Source organism: Pelophylax lessonae, assembly GCF_965119305.1.
Source record: "Pelophylax lessonae genome assembly, chromosome: 2".
Taxonomy (NCBI): domain Eukaryota; kingdom Metazoa; phylum Chordata; class Amphibia; order Anura; family Ranidae; genus Pelophylax; species Pelophylax lessonae.
This window is the reverse complement of record NC_138769.1, coordinates 268,394,370-268,419,215: the sequence shown is the minus strand read 5'-3', so window position 1 is coordinate 268,419,215 and position 24,846 is coordinate 268,394,370. Positions and strand designations below refer to the sequence as shown.

Genomic DNA, 24,846 nt, shown 5'->3' with positions numbered 1-24,846 from the left:
TTGAAAAAAGAGGTCTGGTCTGGAAGGGGGTAAAATCTTCCGGGGCTTAAGTGGTTAAGCTAAGTGATGACTTGCATAAGGGCTTTACAATCCTGCTCCATTACTAGTCCCTAGAGCTAAATGTCCATATCCGCTTCAGTAAGCACTGCTTTAAAATAGCGGTCTTTTGTCATCCTCCCAAGTATTTGGAGTCAGTGGTGGTTCTGCTGAGGTTGACATACTTGGCAAACACATAAGGTCTATCAATAAGTTTTGGGACTGTCTGGGAAACTTGCTTTTCTTCTTTGTCATCTTTGACTGTGTATCTCAGTTTGGTAATTGTGTGGAAAAATATTGTTAGTCCTGGTTCGGCCCAGGTGCTTCTCAAGATGCAAGTTCAGTGCACTATGCTCAAGCTTAATTCTTTATTTATTGGCATGCCACATACAAAAACAAAAAATAACAGAGGTTAAAACTTGACAGTACAAATAGTCAAACCTACAGCCTAGATACCGAACAAAAGATGCATCAATGTATATGTACATAAGGCAAACAGTGCAAAAGCCTACTATCCTTTCCGTATCCTAGTCTAGCTTCGGTTCGAGACTTATGATGTGGTCTAGAAAGAACTGTGCAAAGTAGGGGTCCAGGCCAAAGGGGGCTCATCTCATGTGAACATGGTTGTAGGGCCACAACCTCCCCCGGCATCTTCTATTGGCTGGTATATGGAGGAAGCAAGTCCTCATTACAGAAAGTGTTCTGTTATAGGAAAGCAAAACTCTGGCCCATTAGTGTGTGCACTAAAACGCATGAAAAAAAGGGGGGGGGTAGGTATAATGCAATTTGGATGTGAGCTCCATTTGTCAAATTCTTATCTCTGGGCTTTCAGTTGTTCAGGTATAGGCAAGGTATTCATCCGAGGAGTGAGAATTACATATTTTTTACCTGAAATGTCAGATGCTTACTTGAAAAACAGCTCTGCTTAAAGTACAGTAATAGAGGATGTTGCCAAATTCAATATTTGTGGTGAAAATGAAAATCCACTGACTTCAGATACAGAAGCAGTATAAATAGGTTGATACCTTTTTATATGATATGATATGGCTGTTTCAAATGTAATGTTCATTTCAAAGGTTTAATTAGATCTTTCACTCACCTGTTTGTACAGCCAGCCCATCTTTGTGACTACAGCATTTGGATTCCTTTTCATAGAGTTAGAGCGTTTCCCAAAGGCGATTCCTTTCTTTGACGGTCGAGATGGCTTTTGGAAACAAAAAATACCCTGTGTAAATCCACAAAGCATCTCACAAAAAAAATAATATACCATCTCTACTTCAGTACTTATTTATGACCTAGACAGGTGTTCGCACACCTATTTATAGTACTCTAGACCAGTGTTTCTCAACTCCGTTCCTCAGGGCACACACAGGCCAGGTTTGCAAGAAAACTGAAATACATCACAGGTGATATCATTTGCTGCTCAGTGATTGCAGTGTTCTAGTCTGCATCTCCCCAAGGTAATACTTAAAATCTGGCCTGTTAGTGGGCCCTGAGGACCGGAGTCGAGAAACACTGCTCTAGACTAAAAATTGTAAATGCAGATCAAGATTATGCATAGAAAAACAGGCAGCCCAGCAATATTCTAGTCTCTATTGTAAGGCCCAGAAATGTACTTCAACTTACTTTATTGCTAGTAGGGCTGTTTTATATTATTATGTGACATACACATCCACACTGGAAAAAAAATTTGATTTTTAATTTACAGTAAAATCCTTTTCTCTGAAGTTCATTTACAGATGCAGCTCCATATTCTTTTTAACCATTGGGTTATGCAGGCCCCTACAGGAGTAGGACACTAGGCAGGAACACTTTACCATGCCTATGGGGCAGTCCCTTAAGGCATACACCCACTCACTCTGCTATAGGATTCAGTTTTGTTGCAAGCAGTGTCAGAAGTAAAAAACCCCATCCAACTCAGAAATAGAGGGGCGGGTGCTGCGTCTCAATGAACTTCAGAGAAAAGGATTTTACGGTAAAAATCCAGTTTTCTCTATCGTTCATTGACAGTCGCAGCTCCATGTTCTTCTTAACCATTGGGACATCCCAAAGCAGTATTTGCATGAGGGATGGGAAAACAATGCAGAGAAAGAACATAATTCCCCAAAGGCTAAACTTAGCCAACCAGATAACACTGAGCTCAACCAGGAACAACTGGAGCTCACCTAGAAACAACATACACCCTCAAAGAGAAAATTGCTCTTTTAAACAGCAGCCTGCAAAACCTTGCGGCCAAAAGAAGCATCCAAGGATGCCAACACATCTACTTTGCAGAGGTAATAGCCACCAAATAGGTTGTCATCTATGACAGTGTAAGCAGAGGAATCTCCCTAAGGTTTTCAAATGAAGGTTTTTGAAGAACAGACAGTACCAAGTTAAGATCCCACAGGGACCGTATCGGAGGAGCCACATGACGAACTCCCTGGATAAAAGTGTGAATCAAAGAATGCGCAGCTAAAGGGCATTGACAAAAAAAAAAAAAACAAAACGCCAAAGCCGACACCTGGCCTTTAATAGTACCCAGGGCCAACCGCTTCTCAATCCCTCTTTAGGGGAAAGCAAATATCCTAGCCACTAAAAAGGAGCGTGGATACACCTTAATCGATTCACACTAGGGATCGACCGATTATTGGGGGCTGATATGCACTTTCCCCGATATATCGGAATCGGCCCCAGATGTTACCGATATTTCGGGAAAGTGCTTGTACCTGAATAATGCCTGCAGCTAGAGGCATCACCCTGGTACCGGCATCCATAGACGGTGGTCGGCTGTCTTGTAATGACAACCGATGTGGCTGAGAAGCCGCTCGTCTGTCATTACAAGGAGCGGGAGGGGACGTGCCCCCCCCTTCCGTGGCTCGCCTGGGTCTCCTGTCCTACTGGGAGACCCGGGCAACCAGCCTGCAGGCCTACCCTGCGCCAGATTTAAAAAAAATGACAGCATTCAAAACAGCCAAACTTGGCGTTTGAATGCTTTTAAGTGCAGAGGAGGGGTTTGGGGTCTTTTAGACCTGCAGATTCCTCTACAACAGTACCGATCAAGAAAAAAAAAATATATATATATATTTTTTTTTTTTTTTTTTTTCTTGACAGGTACTGTTGTAGAGGAATGACCAAAATATCGGTATTGGCAATAAAAAAACGATATCAGTCAATCACGAATTCATACCATGAGATGTACGATTTCCACGTACAATAATAAATCTTCCTGGAGTTAGATTTTCTAGCCTTCATCAGTGTAGGAATCACTGAGTCAGAAAGACCCCTATCCTTAAATACCTGGCTTTAAACATCCACGCCGTTAATCGGCCCTTAAGAAAACAGATCTTCCCTGAAAGGAAGTCTCCAAGGAGCATCGGCGACCAACCTTACCAGATCTGCATACCAAGATCAGCTAGGCCAGTCTGGGGCCACCAAAATGACCGGAATCCATTCCACCTCTATTCAACGCAGAAGCCTCGGCAGAAGTTTCAGCGGTGGAAAAACACAGACCAACCAATAAGGACCTCAAGGAGCCACCAGTGAGTCTGTGGCGTCGGCCAGAGGATTCCGAGACCTGGCTACAAACCTCTGTACCTTCTCGTGGAGCCGAGATACGAACCGGTCTACATCGGGTGTCCCCCACCGGACACACAACAGGTGAAACCCCTCTGGGTGCAGGGACCATTCCCCCTGATCCATCACCTAACGACTCAAGTAATCCGCCTGCCAGTCAACTCCGAGGAATATGCACGGCGGAGAGCGATGGAACAAAATCTTCTGCCCATATTAAGATCTTAGTCACCTCCCGGGCGCCAGGACACTCTTGGTGCCCCCTTGATGATTGATGTAAACCATGGCCGTGGCATTGTCTGATTGAATCCAAACAGGACAACCTTGCAGAAGATTTATCCAGTGACTCAAGCAAAGCTTTATCGCTCTGAGTTCCAGAATATTGATCTTAAGTCTGGACTCTTTCAGAGTCAAGGTCCCCTGGACACACAAGCAAAAAATGTATCCCACAAGAGAGTGGAAAAGAAAGGAGGTTATATGGCTTGATCCTTAGAATAGGCAGCGAGACAAATGGACAATTCCAAATATTTATTAGTCATGTAGTAGAAAATATATGTAAATTCATAGACATGCGAGTATATGCAAAATATCATAATAAAGTGCAGGATATTGAAAGTACAGTAAAACCTTGGATTGCGAGCATAATTCGTTCCGGAAGCATGCTTGTAATCCAAAGCACTCTTATATCAAAGCAAATTTCCCCATAAGAAATAATGGAAACTCAGATGATTCGTTCCACAACCATTTATTCATAAGTCCTTCAGTTTATAGTCCATATAAAAAGATTATAGCATTGCTATAGGTTATATAACCATAAAATGTCCATCCACAAATAGCACCTTCCACAAGGGGATAAGAAGCAAAATCCAGTAGGAGCTACAGAGTATCAAAGAGAAGAAAGGCGCCTCTAAGTGTAGCAATATGGTTCCATTTAATGAAGGTACAACATTTAGCAACTCACATGGTTGATGAATAAAACAGGCACATCTAAGTATGCAGGCATCCGGGGTAAAGCTGTCCACATGGACTATCTTCTGCACCGCCGGCTGCCAGTCTGTAATCCTGACCGGGAAGACCACCCTGCAGTAAAGCGATCTAAAAGCGAGGGGCAGCATGGAAGGGATGACGTAGATGGCGGTGCAGAGGTTGGTCTATGTGGACAGCTTTAGCCTGGATGCCTGCATACTTAGATGTGCCTGTTCCAATCATCAACCATGTGAGTTGCTAAATGTTGTACCTTCATTAAATGTAACCATATTGCTACACTTAGAGGCGCCTCTCTTCTCTTTTATACTCAGCTGTGACTTGAAGCTACTTGTATATCAAGACATCGCTTGTAAACCAAGTCAAAATTTATTTGAAAATTTTGCTTGTCTTGCAAAGCGCTCTTAAACCAAGTTACTCTCAAACCAAGGTTTTACTGTACTGGATATATCATATATGGCAGGAAGCCTGGTGAAATTTAGGCACAAAAATAAAAGGCACTGTTAATGCTGTTCCTGAAACAATCCATCATAAATTAAGTTCCACATTTGAGGTGCAAACAATTTAGTTCCAATGAAAAGATCTGCTGGATTGAAACATTGCTGACAGGATACAGTAAGCAGCAATGAGTATATATGAGGTGGCCCGATATACTGCGATCTTCATAACAGTCAGAGGAACACTGTGTAAGTGATTGAATGCAGTTGTATCTGACAGGCTACTTCCTTTGAAACTATGTATCTTAAGAGGGTCGGCGTGTCAGCAGAAAAAACATTCCTGCAATAGATGTTACTTTTCCTGTGCAAACAGGGGAGACATGTAGTGGCTGGCGGTGATATGAATAGAGCTTGGCTGTGCTAGAATCACATATGACAATAATCAAAAATTGAAACGAATGGTTCAGTTTGTTGCACAGTGCTCTGTTACCTTACAGCCGCTTGATACTGGTAGTCCCCTGGCTTGTTCCGTGATGAGGCTTAAATGCATCTGTGCAGCTGTTCCGCATGCCGTAGCCCCTGCAGGGAGTGCCCGCTGTGTTGGGTCGCTTGTGGCTCAAAGGCTAAAGTCAGGACTTCGCTATGGGTCCGTCATTCATCTGGGGTTCTTGGTGAGGATACACCACCACAGTGACGTCAACACGTTTCAATAGCGTAACTTTGTCTGGACCTCACCTTTCCAAACCCCCCCCCCCCCACCAGCTGGAAAGGACGGTCAATACAATGGAAGGAAGGGCTTTCCCTGACGCAGGGCCAAGGAACAGAGCCACCACAGAAGAGCACATCTTGCATTTTGACTCAACCGAATCAGATTGTTCAAAGATTTTGTATCCTTGTTCCACTTGACAAGAATACCCCTTTGCAGAAGTCTTGTGTGGAAATGAGCAAACGGAAACCGCCCCGAAGGTAGACACTATCAGGCCTAGAGCTCTCATGCAAGTCCGCAATATGAACAGAGTGCTGGATAACAGAACCAAATCGCCCTCTGCAACTTTTGCAGCTTTTCCGAGGGAGTCCAGAGTCAGTCCCAGATAAACCATTTTGGAGGCTGGGAACAGAGCAGATTTTTTGAAATTGATGGTCCAACCAAACTCTTGCAAAGTCCGTACAGTGACTGACAGATCACCCACCAGAATTGAGTGGGAGTCTGCTCTTAAGAGGAGATCGTCCAAGTACCCTAGTACCGCCAACACGTTGGTGAAGACCATGGGGGTGGAGGCAAGACCAAAGGGTCACATCAATACATTCATCCTACCACCTTCTTGGATTATACTTACTAGAGTTCATCTGCTCTGTAGTTTTACTACCTATTACCCATTCCATTTTGGCAGAGCCATTTTCCCTACCCTTATCCATCTACATTCTTGATATAGCCTTTGGCAGCAGCCTTTTCTCCCTTTCCCCTGATTTGCATAGCGTGGGACTTTTCTTTACATCTACCTATATTCCCCTAGGGGCATGACAAATCCTGCAGCAATGGATATTTTTGGCTATATAGGAAATAGGAACATTAATGTGGCGGAGGTTTTTAACCAAGAAAGGGTCACTAGCAATCACGATATGGAGAGTCTATTTAAACAGCTTTTAAACTCAAAAACTCAGATGGGATGTGAACCCAAATGATGGGATAGATGACACAACCCTGATGGACGAGTGGTACACCTTCTTTAATAGATATGATCTCCTCCCATTAATTAATAGCAGGAGAAAATTCAAATTAAGAAAGATTGAAGCAGAAATTCTGACCCTCAAAAATTTGCTAGCACCCTTCTCAAATTTAAGGGAATATAAAAAAAAAAGAAAAACAGTTACAAACCTATATTGCCAAATATGATGCGGAGGTCCAGAACAAAAAACAAAAGATGCCATGATGTTGCAGACTATAGAAATCAGAAAGTCTATAAATGGCAAATAGGAATAGAACAAATGGATACTGCACAACCTACAGTTATTTTCGAATCAAAAGAGACCACCCCAGATGGCGACGACTTGGTAACATCAATGGAGACACCAGGAATCAGAACACCACGTGAATTCACATTTAGACCCACTAGGAATTACACAGTGGAGTACACCTTTCACAAAATTAAATCCACCAGTACGCGAGAGGAGCAGACCTCAAATATCACAGAGACCAATTTCACCTGTAACACCGAGATATAATATCTCCACCTACAATCATTATTCCCCATTGAGAAGGACAGAACCCTATATACCAAGGAGAGGAAGAACAGAGACAGTACCAAATGAAGAGCAGAGGGGTTTTTTTTCGGGGTGGACCCAGAGGAAGACCACCACCACCCAGACACCAAGGATGGCACAGACCACAATGGAGACAAGGAGGAAGAGGACCTCGAGGGAATTACCAAAACTGAAATCAAGAACACCCACAAAACAGGGAACCCCCATTTTCCAGAGGAGGAGGCTACCAATGCCAATGGAGAGGTCATTACCAAAAGGATTACAACAGCCAATGGGAAGAAGGAAACGTGCCAGAGGTAAGAGAGGAGGGAGGAAGAAAGCAAAGACGCGTTTACTATGGAAAGGAATTTTTAATTTGAGTGGTGTTTTTTGAAAGAGGAACTCCATTTACTAGACCTTGGTCTTAAATACGTCCCCTCAAAGGACCTAGACAAATTCGAATTGTATGTAGATTTGCAAACATTTATGAGGAAACTCAATATTAAAAAATTCTTTAGTCTCAAAGGCACAGGCCCGACTCATACGGTACAAGATGACTTTAGGCATACGGATCTCAGAAATCACTCCCTTTTTAACCCAAAAGTACCAGGGAGCGACTGCTTAGGAGCATTCAAGAAGATGGTGGAAACAGACTTAAGGAAAATAGACATACAATCGAAAGATACTAATAAAATTTGGAATACCATTAAAAAATTAGAAAAACAAAAGGACATTGTAATCTGCCCCTCGGATAAAGGAGGAGGACTAGTGATTTTAAAAAAAGCAGATTACCAACAGGAAATGATAAATTTATTACAGATCGAGGGTACCTAGCAAAAATTGAAGAACAATCCCACAAAACAATACAAGAAAAAAACTAAGGACTTTTGTTCAAAAAGGAAGGCGGGATATTGAACAAGGAGAGCAAATATCTAATACCAGAAACATCTAAAACACTTGTTATATATTATTTGCCAAAAATTCACAAAAACCCAGTGAAACCACCAGGTATGCCCATAGTCAGTGGGATAGATTCCCTCTTCTCGAGATTAGGTGAATACCTAGACAAATTTTTACAGCCAATAGTGAAGATGGGAAGATCCTACCTGAGAGATAGTTCTGAACTCATTAAATTATTGAAAGATATCAATGTTTCTGACAACTGCATTTTGGCAACTATCGATGCAAACTCCTTGTATACAAGTATTAAGCAGCACAACGGTATACAAGGAGTGTCTAAGGCCTTACATGAGAGGACGAATCTCAAACAAGCATAAATAAAGTATATATATTAGAGGGATTAGACCTAGCCATGAGCAATAATTTCTTTTGGTATGAGCAAAACTTTTATGTACAAAAGAAAGGTGTAGCGATGGGAGCACGCTAAACACCCAGCGTAGCGAACTTATTTATGGACATGCTAGAAGAGAAAATAATTTATTCAAAAGATAAACTACATCTTAAATTTTACAAACAGGTACATTGATGATATTGTTATTTTATGGGAAGGCCCTGAAAATGCACTGGAGCACTTTTTTCAAGATCTAAATAATAATGAGTATGGCATCAAATTTACGGGCAATTCGAGTCACGAATCTATTGATTTTTTTAGATTTACAAGTTTTTAAAGAGTTATTTATTGAGGACAAAAACCTTTTTTAAACCAACAGACCATAATGGTTATATACCTACCTCAAGCTATCACCATCCTAGATGGTTAGAGAATATCCCTAACCTAACCTAACTAAGTCAATTTACAAGACTTAGCAGGAACTGTGACACTGATAATGATTTTGAAGAACAAGCACTTACTCTTATAAGAAGATTTGAAGAAAAGGGATACATAGTTACATAGTTAGTGAGATCGAAAAAAGACATCCGTCCATCCAGTTCAACCTATGATGTGCGTGTGTGTGTTTGCTGTTAACCGTACATTGTATACCCCTGTATGTTGTGGTCTTTAAGGTGCCCATCGAATAGTTTTTTTAAACTATCGATGCCCCCTGCTGATACGACTGCTTGTGGAAGAGAATTCCACATCCTTACTGCTCTGACAGTGAAGAACCCCTTACGTATGTTAAGGTTAAAACGTTTTTCCTCTAGTTTTAGTGAGTGGCCTTGTGTTTTATTGTATTCTCTTTCTCGGAATAGTTTGTTCCTTATGCTAGGGTCGCCAGTACAGTATTTGTACATTGATACCATATCCCCCCTTAATCGTCTCTTCTCCAGAGAGAATAAGTTCAGTGCTTGTAGTCTTTCCTCATTGCTGATGTCCTTCATTCCCCTAATTATTTTTGTTGCCCTTCTCTGGACTCTCTCCAGTTCCAGCACATCCTTCCTGAGGACCGGTGCCCAGAACTGGACAGAATACTCCAGATGTGGCCGGACCAGAGTCTTGTAGAGAGGGAGAATAATCTCTTTATTTCTGGAGTGAATCCCCTTTTTTATGCATCCCAGTATTCTGTTGGCTTTGCTTGCAGCGGCTTGGCATTGCATGCCACTGCCAAGCCTGTTGTCTACCAGTACCCCCAGGTCCTTTTCCATCCTAGACTCACCCAGAGGTTCCCCCCTAATGAGTAGCTTGCTTTCTGGTTTCTGGCACCCAAGTGCATTACTTTACATTTTTCAACATTAAACCTCATCTGCCATGTAGTTGCCCACCCCATTATTTTGTTCAGATAAGGTTTGCAAGGTTTCCACATCCTGCATAGAAGATATTGGCATGCTTAGTATCATCCACAAATACTTAGATTGTACTAGATATCCCCACCTCTAGATCATTTATGAATAAATTAAACAGGATTGGTCCCAGGACAGTACCCTGGGGGACCCCACTTTCCACACCCGCCCAATCCGAGTACTCCCCATTAATCACCACCCTTTGCACTCTCCCCTGGAGCCAGTTCTCTATCCAGGTACTCACCTTATGGTCCATACCTACCTTCCTTAGTTTGAACAGTAAGCGTTTGTGGGGAACGGTGTCAAAAGCACCACATCCACAGGCTTACCTTTATCTAGGTGGCAGCTCACTTCATCAAAGAAGGTTAATAGATTGGTTTTGCAAGAACGATTTTTAATGAATCCATGCTGATTATTACCAATAATACCATTTTTATTACTAAAGTCTTGTATGTGGTCCCTTAACATCCCCTCCAAAATCTTGCAGAATATTAATGTTAGGCTGACTGACCGGCCTATAGTTACCCGGGATATATCTCTGCCCTTTTTTAAATATTGGTACCACATTGGCTTTTTTCCAATCAGCTGGCACCATACCCGCCTGTAAACTATTCTTAAAGAACAAGAATAATGGTCTGGCAATCACCTGGCAGAGCTCTTTAAGAACCCTCGGGTGCAAGCCATCCGGACCCGGTGATTTATTTATGTTATGGTGTATTATTTAGTTTAGCATTACAAGCTGGGTTAGTGTAGCCCCCCAATTCTTTTGTGAAGACTGAAGAGAAGAAATTATATAACACTACCGCCTTCTCTCTGTCCTCTGTGGCCAGATTTCCTTTGTCGTCTTTTATGGGGCCAATGTGTTATGGCCTCGCTTTCTTACTGTTTATCTACTTAAAGAATTTCTTGGGGTTCTTTTTACTCACTTCCGCTATATGTCTCTCGTGTTCTATTTTAGCCGCCTTGATTTCGCCTTTACATTTCTTATTACACTCTTCGTAATGCTTGAATGCTGCCAATGACCCCTCAGCCTTGTATTTTTTGAAGGCCTTTTCTTTAGTATTAATATGCATTTTATGTTGGAGTTTAGCCACCCAGGGTTTAATTTTGCTCTTTTAAATGTATTTCCCTTTGGAATGCACTGGCCAATGCCTTTGTTTAGTATGCAATTGAAGCACTCCCATTTTTCCTCCTTGTTCTTTGTTCCCAGGGTTCTATCCCATTTGATATTTTCTAGAGTGCAGTTTTGGAAAACTGGCTCTTTTGAAATTCAGTGTCCTTATATTACCCTTATGTTTCCTATTACTATGAATAATACTGAAACTAATTGACCTATGGTCACTGTTTCCTAAGTTGCCCCATATTTCTATATCCGTGAGCAGGTCTGTATTGTTTGTAATCAGTAGGTCAAGTACCGCATTGTTTCTTGTCGGTGTGTTCACCATCTGACCCATAAAATTGTCCTGCAAAACATTTAGGAACTGCCAAGCCTTGGCTGAATGCGCAGTTTCTTCTGCCCAGTCTATATCTGGATAATTAAAGTCCCCTATTATAATGACATTTCCCATCTTTGCTGCCAATCCTATCTGTAAAAGGAGGTCCGCCTCCCCCTCCTCCATCTGGTTGGGGGGCCTATAGCATACGCCCAATATTACCTTCCCCACAGTGCCTTCCCTTTGAAGTTCTACCCATAGGGATTCTACCTCGTCCATAGCTCCATTATTAATATCATCCCTCATATTTACCTGTACACTGTTCTTAATATACAGACATACCCCTCCCCCTTTTTTACCTTCTCTATCTCTGCGATAAAGGGAATACCCCTGAATGGTCGCCATCCAGTCATGAGAGCTGTCAAACCAAGTCTCTGTTATCCCCACAAAATCTAAGTCCTCCTCAAACATCAGCAGCTTCAGCTCTCCCATCTTGTTGGCCAGGCTTCTGGCATTGGTATATAAACCTCTTAATTTTGACCGGTTACATAGATCCTCATTTGATGTTTTTAGGCTGCTCTTGAGATTTTTCCCCAAACCCACCCTAGGTTTAGGAGCTCTGAACACCCTACCGCTAATGTCCCCATTTGTGCCCTCTGAATCTTGCTTTCCACTGACTAATTCTACATCTGTACCCTGACCCCCATCACCTAGTTTAAAAGCCCCTATAACTTTATGGCCATCTTCTCACCCAGTACGGCTGCACCCTCCCCATTTAGGTGCAATCCATCTCTGCCAAAGAGCTGGTGGCCGACTGAGAAGTCGGCCCAGTTCTCCAGGAACCCGAAACCCTCCTTACTACACCAGCTCCTCAGCCACTTGTTAACTTCCCTAATCTCCCGCTGCCTCTCTGGTGTGGCTCGAGGTACAGGTAGTATTTCTGAAAATACTACCTTGGAGGTCCTATTCCTCAACTTAGCGCTTAAGTCCCTGAAATAGTTTAGGACTCTCCATCTTCCTCTGCCTATGTTAATGGTACCCACGTGTACCATGACAGCTGGGTCTTTCCCAGCCCCACCCAGTAATCTGTCCACCCGGTCCGCGATGTGCCGAACCCGAGCGCCCGGTAAACAACAGACTGTTCGGCGCTCACGGTCTTTGTGACAGATTGCAATGTCTGTCCTTCTAATGATTGAGTCCCCTACCACCAGCACCTGTATTTCCTTTCCTTTCCCTTTCTCCCGGCCTCACTGGAGGAGTTCTTCCCCTGGCAGCTAGGGGCATTGCTCTGCTCCAGCAATGCTGGTCCCTGACTGGTTTCCCAAACATCATGCAATGGGTCGTATCTATTGGGGTGCTCCAGCCCAGGACCGGCTTCCTTGCCTTGTCCCCTTCTACCCCTCCTGTCACCCCTCTATACTCTGCTCTGATGCCTGCACCTCCAATACTCCGCCCACCTCTGTGCAGGCGCCTGCCTGCGCCTGAAGGGTACAATCCCGGCTCTCCTTCGGTATGGAAATTCGGCTCAGTGTTGCCAGCTGCTTCCCTAGATTCAGGACCTGAGATTCAAGCAACGTGCTTACATTTTGCGCATTTGTACTCGCCCTCGATCGCATGATCGAGGAACGCATACATATCACAAGATGCACACCAAATCGCATCTCCTCACCCGCTGGGCATTGTACCTACTAATCTAATCTAATGGGGATTCAGTAATTTTAGTCTATCCTGTGTTGCTGTTTCCTAGCTTCCTAACTCTGCTTTCTCACCCTCTGGTACTCCACTACACTCACTTGACACTCGCAATCGCACAGCCTGGTCAGTCGCACAACACTCACAGTCGCACAGCCCGGTCAGATACGATAAGAAGAAACTGGAGAAATGGAAAAGGAGTAGCGCATGAAATCACTGTTAGATGACTTAAGGTGTAAAAAGCATGCTTGTCAAAGATACTGCTTGATAAACACTCAAAAACATATAAAGAAAAGCAATGTCCTTCAAGTCCATAAAATCCAGGAGTGCGTGAAGTATATAAATGGATCACCATCCACCACCAGGTGTCACATCGATAGATAGCAGAAGTGGCAACTCACCAGAAAACGATGCTCAAGTGTTCTCACACCAGAGCAAACTGAGCAGGGATACCATACAGATGTAGGGAGTACACGCATGGAAGACCAGAGTCTCTTCACCACTGCCGCATAGAAGTACCCTTCACACACTTTCCTCAATGTAATGGTATTATGGAGAGAAAGAAGGGCTCCAAATAGTGAAGTACCATCAAAACACTTGCTTTATTAAAATATATAAATTTTGCACTCACATGTAAAAGCATATGGATAGGCATTGAATTCCATATCGGTCAAAGAGGAAGCCTAACTCGTCCAGTGTACTGGGCTAACTCCACGCCAGCCCAGTCCCTTCCGGGTAGCTCCTCTGCCGTGTCACGTGATGTCGGATGTGTCGTCTGGTCACGCCCCGACCGGTTTCGTCATGTCCGACTTCAACTGGAGGTGTGACCTAAACGACAACATCCGGCATCTAAATAGCCCTGCTGGGACGCTCTGCGTCCAATCGGCAATGAGGTAAGTAAACCAGAAGTTAACTCGCTCACCGCACTGCGGAACTTCCGACATCAATAACAACAATAAGGAAACCTGCCATATAATATAGATTCACTTTAGCACTGAAAAATTACAATCCAAATCACATAATATGGGAAAAAGATAACATTATTATTCCTTGGAGTACTACCCCGTGCCGATGTGGATCTGCAGAGCATTACCAGTAACATTCTGCATATAAACACATACAGGAAGGCCTAGATTCGCTAGAATCTCGTAAAGAGATTATCATCCGCCCAGCTGACAAGGGCGGGGGAGTGGTGGTGATGGACAAGCAATTTTATCACGATCAAATCATAGCTATGTTAAGTGATACTACAACTTACACCAGATTATCAAAAGATCTGACTGGTGACTTTGTGAATGATTTGAAACGGTTGGTAGAATCGGGTTTCAGGGACGGTGTCCTAACAAAGAAGGAACGCAACTATTTAACACCTAGTGCGTGCCGGATCCCGATTCTATACACGTTGCCTAAGGTCCATAAAGGACCAGTGTTGGGGTAGTTACTCAAAAAATGTAACTAATTACTAGTTACTAGTTACTTCTGTAAATAGTAATGAAATTACTTTACTAGTTACTACATTTGAAAAGTAACTTCACTACTTATTACTTTACTTTACTTTTGAAAAAAAATATGAACAAATTCCAATGCGCATATTTATTTGTAGTGCACAAAAAAAACAATACAATATTTATTGTTTTTTATATATATATATATATATATATATATATATATATATATATATATATATATATATATATATATATATATAACCACAGCGTGCCCCCTTTCAATGCCCGAGTGACCACAGCGTGCCCCCTTTCAATGCCAGACTGACCTCAGTGTGCCCCCTTTCAATGCCAGAGTGACCACAGCGTGCCCCCTTTCAATGCCAGAGTGACCACAGCGTGCCCCCTTTCAATGCCAGAGTGACCACAGCGTGCCCCCTTTCAATGCCAGAGTGACCACAGCGTGCCCCCAGAGTGACCACAGCGTGCCCCCAGAGTGACCACAGCGTGCCCCCCAGATTGACCACAGCGTGCCCCCCAGAGTGACCACAGCGTGCCCCCCAGAGTGACCACAGCGTGCCCCCCAGAGTGACAACAGCGTGCCCCCAGAGTGACAACAGCGTGCCCCCAGAGTGACCACAGCGTGCCCCCAGAGTGACCACAGCGTGCCCCCCAGATTGACCACAGCGTGCCCCCCAGATTAACCACAGTGTGCCCCCAGAGTGACCACAGCGTGCCCCCCAGATTGACCACAGTGTGCCCCCAGAGTGACCACAGCATTTCCCCAGATTGACCACAGTGTGCCCCCAGAGTGACCACAGTGTGCCCCCAGAGTGACCACAGCGTTTCCCAAGATTGACCACAGTGTGCCCCCAGAGTGACCACAGTGTGCCCCCAGAGTGACCACAGTGTGCCCCCAGAGTGACCACAGCGTGCCCCCCAGATTGACCACAGTGTGCCCCCAGAGTGACCACAGCATTTCCCCAGATTGACCACAGTGTGCCCCCAGAGTGACCACAGTGTGCCCCCAGAGTGACCACAGCGTTTCCCAAGATTGACCACAGTGTGCCCCCAGAGTGACCACAGTGTGCCCCCAGAGTGACCACAGTGTGCCCCCAGATTGACCACAGTGTGCCCCCAGAGTGACCACAGCGTGCCCCCAGATTGACCACAGCGTGCCCCCAGAGTGACCACAGCGTGCCCCCAGATTGACCACAGTGTGCCCCCAGAGTGACCACAGCGTGCCCCCAGAGTGACCACAGTGTGCCCCCAGAGTGACCACAGCGTGCCCCCAGAGTGACCACAGCGTGCCCCCAGAGTGACCACAGCGTGCCCCCCAGATTGACCACAGCGTGCCCCCCAGATTGACCACAGTGTGCCCCCAGAGTGACCACAGCGTGCCCCCCAGATTGACCACAGTGTGCCCCCAGAGTGACCACAGCGTTTCCCAAGATTGACCACAGTGTGCCCCCAGAGTGACCACAGTGTGCCCCCAGAGTGACCACAGTGTGCCCCCAGAGTGACCACAGCGTGCCCCCAGAGTGACCACAGCGTGCCCCCCAGATTGACCACAGTGTGCCCCCAGAGTGACCACAGCGTGCCCCCCAGATTGACCACAGTGTGCCCCCAGAGTGACCACAGCATTTCCCCAGATTGACCACAGTGTGCCCCCAGAGTGACCACAGTGTGCCCCCAGAGTGACCACAGCGTTTCCCAAGATTGACCACAGTGTGCCCCCAGAGTGACCACAGTGTGCCCCCAGAGTGACCACAGTGTGCCCCCAGAGTGACCACAGTGTGCCCCCAGAGTGACCACAGCGTGCCCCCAGAGTGACCACAGCGTGCCCCCAGAGTGACCACAGCGTGCCCCCAGATTGACCACAGTGTGCCCCCAGAGTGACCACAGCGTGCCCCCAGAGTGACCACAGCGTGCCCCCAGAGTGACCACAGCATGCCCCCAGATTGACCACAGTGTGCCCCCAGAGTGACCACAGCGTGCCCCCCAGATTGACCACAGTGTGCCCCCCAGAGTGACCACAGCGTGCCCCCCAGATTGACCACAGCATGCCCCCCAGATTGACCACAGCATGCCCCCCAGATTGACCACAGTGTGCCCCCCAGATTGACCACAGTGTGCCCCCCAGATTGACCACAGTGTGCCCCCAGAGTGACCATAGCATGCCCCCAGATTGACCACAGTGTGCCCCCAGAGTGACCACAGCCTGCCCCCCAGATTGACCACAGTGTTCCCCTTTCAATGCCAGAGTGACCACGCCAGAGAGACCAGTGCACTTACCTGCAGTGGTGGGCGTCTTCTCATCAGTCCTCCCGCCTCCTCCTCGGCCACACGATCCCCCGCGTCTCCTCCTCGAGTCCTCTGAGTTGTCTGAGACTGTCACTGTGCCGCTTGCCTGTGCACCGTCCGCCACCGGGATTGCTGATCTGCGCCCTGTCAGAAACTTCTCCCTCACTCCACAGCACCTGCGGAGTGAGCGGAGTTACAAAGAATCACTCCGCTGAGGAAGGCAGAGGATAGGCAGTGGGCGGCCGGCCGGAACTATAATGTGCAGCAGTGCACATCATATACCTCCGCCCGAAAATGGAAAAAAAGTTCCTGCTCTGCTACAGCCTCCTGGGACCCTCTTTTGAGCAGATGGGGCCCAGGGAAACAATAAAGATTGCAAGAAGAATAAATAAAGCTGCCTGATTGTAAAGCACGGCTTGGGTAACGCAGGAAAGTGCGTTCCTCAAGCCCTGTAAAGTAATGTAGTTACCGATGTTACGAATGTAACGCGTTACGGTACTACGCTACCCAAAAAAGTAATGTAGTTACTGTAATCCGTTACATTGTAACTCGTTACCCCCAACACTGATAAGGACGCAACTAACCCTCCTCCACGCCCAATTGTGAACGGGATTGGATCAGTGAGTGCCAGACTGGGCCAATATTTGGACCAGTTTTTACAGAAAAGTGTGGTTCAAACCAAAGCCTTTCTGAAGGATACTACGGATCTTCTGCTCATGCTGGATGGTGTGGTACTTGGGGACGACTCGCCGGTCTTCCTTGTGACGGCCGATGTGTCGTCCCTGTACACCATCATCCAGCATGATGATGCCTTGTTATCCTTAAATTGGGCACTTAGTCAGAGGGAGGATCTACCTCGGGAACAGAAAGTATTCATTGGTAGGGCTTTAGACTTTTGTCTGAGCCATAACTATTTTTGGCATCAAAGTAGGTTCTACAGTCAAAAAACAGGTGTTGCCATGGGCGCCAAATTTGCCCCCAGCCTGGCAAACTTGTTCATGTCGGAGTGGGAGGACAAGTTTGTCTTTAATCAGGTACGACATGAACTCAGGCTGTACAAGCGCTTTATTAATGACATCATTTTCATCTGGCAAGGGGCAGAGGAGGATTTGGTGGTCTTCATGGAACACCTAAATACCAACCACAATAATATTAAGTTGGATTTTCATCATAGTCCTGATGAAATCAATTTCCTGGATGTCACCATTAAAAGAGAAGGTAACAGATTAACCATGAAAGTGTACTTCAAAATGACAGACAGGAACAGTTATTTGGCCATCCAAAGTGGACACCACCCTAACTGGCTTAGGAATATTCCTAGGGGCCAGTTCATCTGAGTCAGGCGGAACTGCACTTCTGTAGATGACTACATGGAACAAGCAGCAGTTTTGAGGGATAGGTTTGTGGCCAAAGGCTATGATGAGACCAACTTAAATAAAGAAATCACCAAGATTGGGAATGCCCCCAGACCATTAAGACCTGCAGCTAAACCTGCTAGGATGGACGATGATCATAAACAATGGAGCTTCTTGTCAGATTTTTCCAACGATTACAAGAAGGTAGAGGAAATCTTTAGACACCATTGGCCTATATTACAAATGGATAGAACATTATGTTCAGCCTTACCAGCCAAGCCATCGTTTATATATAGGCGGGCCCCAAATTTTGGTGATCAAATCGTAAAGAAAGTACTAGACCCTCCCAATGTCTCCTTCTTCCCGGACATGAAGGGGTCAGAAATAGAATCAGTCAGGAGGGAGCAGAGGACTGAAGGCAGTTGTAGGGTCAATAGCGACAGTAGGTCAACAACATCAATTGGCGGGTCTGTGCGGGAGAACAGCAGACCAAACAGAAATAAACAAAACCGCCAATCACGTTTAACTTCCGTAAAACTAAGAGGGGTATATGCTAATGCCAGGAGCCTAGCTAATAAAATGGATGAGTTGGAAATGTTAGTACATGAGGAGGACATAGACCTTGTGGGAATAACGGAGACTTGGTTCGACCCCTCACATGACTGGCTGGCCAATATCCAAGGGTATTCGGTGTACCGGAAGGACAGGGTTGGTAAAAGAGGGGGAGGGGTATGTCTCTATGTCAAGAACAATATAAAGGTGCTAGAAAGGAGTGACATTACGGATGGGATGAGCATGGATTTAGAATCTGTGTGGGTTGAACTCGATAGGGAAGAAGATAAGGGAAAAGTAGTTGTGGGGGTTTGCTATAGGCCACCTAACCAAGGGGAGGAGGTAGAGCTGGAATTTTTAGCACTAATAGGTAAAGCGGCAAAACTAGGATCAGTCATCATATTGGGGGACTTCAATTATCCCGACATTGACTGGGAAGAGGGGACTGCACACTCGCATAAGGCCCGGCTATTCACGGAAACCTTACAGGATAACTACATGTCGCAGTTGGTGGATTCCCCTACTAGAGAGAATGCTATCCTGGATCTATTGATCACTAATGACCCAGACATAATCTCGGAGGTAGGAGTCCAGGACAACCTGGGCTCTAGCGATCACAGGATGATCACATTTAGTATAAATAACAATATAAAAAGGCAAGTGGGGAACATAAGAACCCTAAACTTCAGAAGGGCAGACTTTCCAAAATTGTACTCATTGATGGAAAGGGTAAACTGGGACCAAACCCTGGGATCACTGACCACAGAGGAAAAATGGGAATGCTTTAGAACAATATTAAGCAAAGGCATCTTGCAGTGCATTCCTATGGGGAATAAATTTAGAAGAGACAAAGCCAAACCTGGCTGGCTAAACCGTAGCGTTAAAAAACTTATTAGGGGAAAAGAATTGGCCTTCAAGAAATATAAATCAGAGGGCACCGTATCGGCCTTCCAGCAATACAAGGAGGAAAATAAGAAGTGTAAACACGAAATCAAGATGGCTAAAATCAACTTTGAGAGACAAATAGCGGAGGATAGTAAAAAAAACCCAAAGAAATTCTTTAAATATATCAACAGCAAAAAAACTAGGGCAGAGCATATTGCACACATAATTAGCGATGATGGGAGGATGGTTACAGAGGACACTGAAAAAGCAACCGTGCTGAATTCTTTTTTCTCGTCAGTCTTTACGCAGGAAAAGGAAGGGTACACTGACCATGACTGTATGGTTAGTAGTAATACACAGGACTTGCCACTATGGCTAACAGAGGGGGAAATCAGGGAAAGACTGGATAAACTTAACACAAACAAATCACCAGGCCCGGATGGCGTACATCCGAGAGTGCTCAAGGAACTCAGTATGGTTATATCTAGACCACTGTTCCTGATCTTTGCTGACAGTATTAGGACAGGAGATGTACCAGGGGATTGGAGGAAGGCTAACGTGATTCCGATATTCAAAAAGGGCCAGAGACATATCCCGGGAAATTATAGGCCTGTCAGTCTGACATCAATAATATGTAAACTTTTGGAGGGGATGATAAGGGACTATATCGTAGAGTATGCTAAAGACAACAACATCATCAGTAGTAACCAGCACGGGTTTACAAATGAGCGATCTTGTCAAACCAATCTCTTAGCATTCTACGAGGAAGTGAGCTGTGAGCTAGATAGGGGGAGACCAGTGGATGTGGTGTACTTGGATTTCGCTAAGGCGTTTGATACAGTTCCCCACAAGCGCTTAATTTATAAAATAAGGTCTGCAGGTATCGACAGCAGGGTTTGCTCTTGGATACGGAATTGGCTAAAAGGCCGTGTCCAAAGGGTAGTAATAAACAGCGCATACTCAGACTGGTCTGAGGTAGTAAGTGGGGTGCCCCAGGGCTCAGTCCTGGGACCAACCTTGTTCAATTTATTCATAAACAGCATTGAGGAAGGGATCAGTAGTTCGTTATCAGTTTTTGCAGATGACACAAAATTGGCCAGGGCAATAACTGCACAGCATGAAGCAGATATCCTACAGAATGACCTGGACAAAATTACGGAGTGGGCAACGACATGGCAAATGAGGTTTAATGTGGAGAAGTGTAAGGTTTTGCACTTGGGGACCAAAAACATAAAAGCACAATACACGTTAGGAGGGGAACCCTTGGGGGAATCAAAAATGGAGAAAGATCTGGGAGTCTTAGTTGATGATAGATTAGGCAACAGCATGCAATGCCAAGCGGCAGCTTCCAAAGCCAACAGAATATTAGCATGCATAAAGAAAGGGATGTATTCCAGAGATAAGACTATAATCCTTCCACTTTATAAAACTCTGGTCCGACCGCATCTGGAGTATTCTGTCCAGTTCTGGTCGCCAGTCCTCAGGAGGGATGTGTTGGAGCTGGAGAAAGTCCAGAGAAGGGCAACTAAACTGATTAGGGGGTTGGAGGACCTTACCTATGAAGAGCGGCTGCAATCGCTCGATTTATTTTCCCTGGAGAAAAGACGTCTGAGAGGGGACATGATAGCAATTTATAAATATCTTAATGGGGATCTCAGCTTAGAAGAAAAGCTGTTCATTCGAAGGAATTGCATGAGGACTCGAGGACATACAATGCGATTAGAGGAGAAGCGTTTTAACCTCAGGCAACGTGGGGGGTTCTTTACTGTTAGGGCTACAAGATTGTGGAATTGTCTACCACAAGAGGTGGTTTCTGCGGGTAGTATGGTGACTTTCAAAAGACTCTTAGACTTACATCTCAAGGATCAGGAGATTGAGGGCTATGTTAGATGATTACAGTCACACACACCTACACAGGTTGAACTGGATGGACTATTGTCTTTATTCAACCTCACCTACTATGTAACTATGTAACCTGTGGAAGATGTAGAGCCTGTTCATTTACACCGACCAATTTCAGGAGAAGGGACTCCTTCAGGGTTCGAGCTATCAACAAATCCTTCAAAATCAAAAGCTTAATTACCTGTGACACCACACATGTGGTCTATGGACTGATGTGTCCCTGTAATTTAGTTTATATTGTCCGTACTAAGCGGGCCTTAAAAGTTAGAGTAGGTGAGCATATCACCAACATTTTGAAAGGAAATCGCGATCACAACGTGTCCGCACATTTCCGCCAGTTCCACCAGAGGGATCCTAGGAGCCTCCACTTCTGGGGGATTGAGCGAGTTACCCCGTCGTGGCGGGGGTCAAATTGGGTGAGGGAATTATCCAAATGTGAGACCAAGTGGATTTTCCTCACCCAGGCCCTCGCACCGACGGGGTTAAATATAGAGTTAGACTTGAATTGCTATATTAGCGATTCTTGATCTTTCATTTTCCCATCACTCTCAAAATGGTTACTGGAGTATTATTGATTAGGCTTAATTGATATATTTTTTGTACCATTGGTGCGCTTTTTTAATATGCTTTTTATCATTTTTAATAGATATCATATTGGTACCTTCAGTTTGGGGTACTGATTATTGCAATATAGATTGTGTGTTGCATTTTTACTTTATATCAAGATGACCTGTTTTATATGCAGAATGTTACTGGTAATGCTCTGCAGATCCACATCGGCACGGGGTAGTACTCCAAGGAATAATAATGTTATCTTTTTCCCATATTATGTGATTTGGATTGTCATTTTTCAGTGCTAAAGTGAATCTATATTATATGTCAGGTTTCCTTATTGTGGTTATTGATGTCGGAAGTTCCGCAGTGCGGTGAGCGGGTTAACTTCCGGTTTACTTACCTCATTGCCGATTGGACGCAGAGCGTCCCAGCAGGGCTATTTAGATGCCGGATGTTGTCGTTTAGGTCACACCTCCAGTTGAAGTCGGACATGACGAAACCGGTCGGGGCGTGACCAGACGACACATCCGACATCACGTGACACGGCAGAGGAGCTACCCGGAAGGGACTGGGCTGGCGTGGAGTTAGCCCAGTACACTGGACGAGTTAGGCTTCCTCTTTGACCGATATGGAATTCAATGCCTATCCATATGCTTTCACATGTGAGTGCAAAATTTATATATTTTAATAAAGCAAGTGTTTTGATGGTACTTCACTATTTGGAGCCCTTCTTTCTCTCCATAATACCATTACATTGAGGAAAGTGTGTGAAGGGTACTTCTATGCGGCAGTGGTGAAGAGACTCTGGTCTTCCATGCGTGTACTCCCTACATCTGTATGGTATCCCTGCTCAGTTTGCTCTGGTGTGAGAACACTTGAGCATCGTTTTCTGGTGAGTTGCCATTTCTGCTATCTATCGATGTGACACCTGGTGGTGGATGGTGATCCATTTATATACTTCACGCACTCCTGGATTTTATGGACTTGAAGGACATTGCTTTTCTTTATATGTTTTTGAGTGTTTATCAAGCAGTATCTTTGACAAGCATGCTTTTTACACCTTAAGTCATCTAACAGTGATTTCATGCGCTACTCCTTTTCCATTTCTGTATTTCCAAATATTATCCAGTATTTGTTTAAGTAGCAGCAGTGTTTCCACATTATAGCAGTCAAGTGACTGACTCCTCCTAAAGCGCAAAGATATTTGGACTTGACAGTGGGTGTCTAAGTTTATATATATATTTGGATAAGAAGAAACTGATTAAAGTAAAAGAACAAGTAAAGAAATGAAGCGGGAAGAGCTACTATATAAACAGCAAAAGAATAAAAGGAATTTCACGAATGTAGCTTTCAGGATTTAATAGGCAATATAAATCTACGGAACGTATTATAAATACATATTGGCCTATACTCAAATCAGACAGGGTGCTATCCAAGTTCCACCCTAACAAGCCAAAATTTGTAGATCGAAGAGTACCTACTTTAAGGAATCATCTAGTACACAACGTGGTAAATCCCCCCAAAACTGTGAAAATGTTTTCACACACTAAAGGGTTTTTTGGGTGCAAACGGTGCTTGCCGTGCAAGACTAACAGGAACCTACCGAGGAAAACCACTACATTTAAATCTAGGTGGAATAATGAAACATTTGAAATCAAGGAACTAATTACCTGCAACACCTCCCATGTGACATATGTCATAGAATGCCCCTGCCGACTCCAGTATGTCGGTAGGACGATTAGGCCCCTATATGTAAGAATCCGTGAACATATACAGTGGGTACGAAAAGTATTCAGACCCCCTTAAATTTTTCACTCTTTGTTATATTGCAGCCATTTGCTAAAATCATTTAGGTTCATTCTTCTTCCTCATGAATGTACACATAGCACCCCATACTGACAGAAAAACACAGAATTGTTGACATTGTTGCAGATTTATAAAAAAAGAAAAACTGAAATATCACATGGTCCTAAGTATTCAGACCCTTTGCTCAGTATTTAGTAGAAGCCCCCTTTTGATCTAATACAGCCAGGAGTCTTTTTGGGAAAGATGCAACAAGTCTTTCACACCTGGATTTGGGGATCCTCTGCCATTCCTCCTTGCAGATCCTCTCCAGTTCTGTCAGGTTGGATGGTAAACGTTGGTGGACAGCCATTTTTAGGTCTCTCCAGAGATGCTCAATTGGGTTTAAGTCAGGGCTCTGGCTGGGCCATTCAAGAACAGTCACGGAGTTGTTGTGAAGCCACTCCTTCGTTATTTTAGCTGTGTGCTTAGGGTCGTTGTCTTGTTGGAAGGTAAACCTTCGGCCCAGTCTGAGGTCCAGAGCACTCTGGAGAAGGTTTTTGTCCAGGATATCCCTGTACTTGGCCGCATTCATCTTTCCCTCGATTGCAACCAGTTGTCCTGTCCCTGCAGCTGAAAAACACCCCCACAGCATGATGCTGCCACCACCATGCTTCACTGTTGGGACTGTATTGGACAGGTGATGAGCAGTGCCTGGTTTTCTCCACACATACCGCTTAGAATTAAGGCCAAAAAGTTCTATTTTGGTCTCATCAGACCAGAGAATCTTATTTCTCACCATCTTGGAGTCCTTCAGGTGTTTTTTAGCAAACTCCATGCGGGCTTTCATGTGTCTTACACTGAGGAGAGGCGTCCGTCGGGCCACTCTGCCATAAAGCCCCGACTGGTGGAGGGCTGCAGTGATGGTTGATTTCTACAACTTTCTCACATCTCCTGACTGCATCTCTGGAGCTCAGCCACAGTGATCTTTGGGTTCTTCTTTACCTCTCTC

The 24,846-nt window shown here is 44.7% G+C and overlaps 1 protein-coding gene across 2 annotated transcripts in view; it reads right to left on the bottom strand.

Annotated features, from left to right (window-relative positions):
• Nucleotides 1-24,846, bottom strand: part of PLEKHA6 (pleckstrin homology domain containing A6) — a 949,845-nt gene that overhangs the window by 909,083 nt on the left and 15,916 nt on the right. For both annotated transcript variants that reach the window (XR_014224910.1, XM_082245107.1), the window contains exon 3: nucleotides 1,136-1,240. Coding sequence is in view for 1 of the 2 variants with exons in the window: in XM_082245107.1 (XP_082101233.1) it covers nucleotides 1,136-1,240 (105 nt within the window). In the remaining variant the exon portion in view is untranslated. The remainder of the gene's footprint in view (nucleotides 1-1,135; nucleotides 1,241-24,846) is intronic.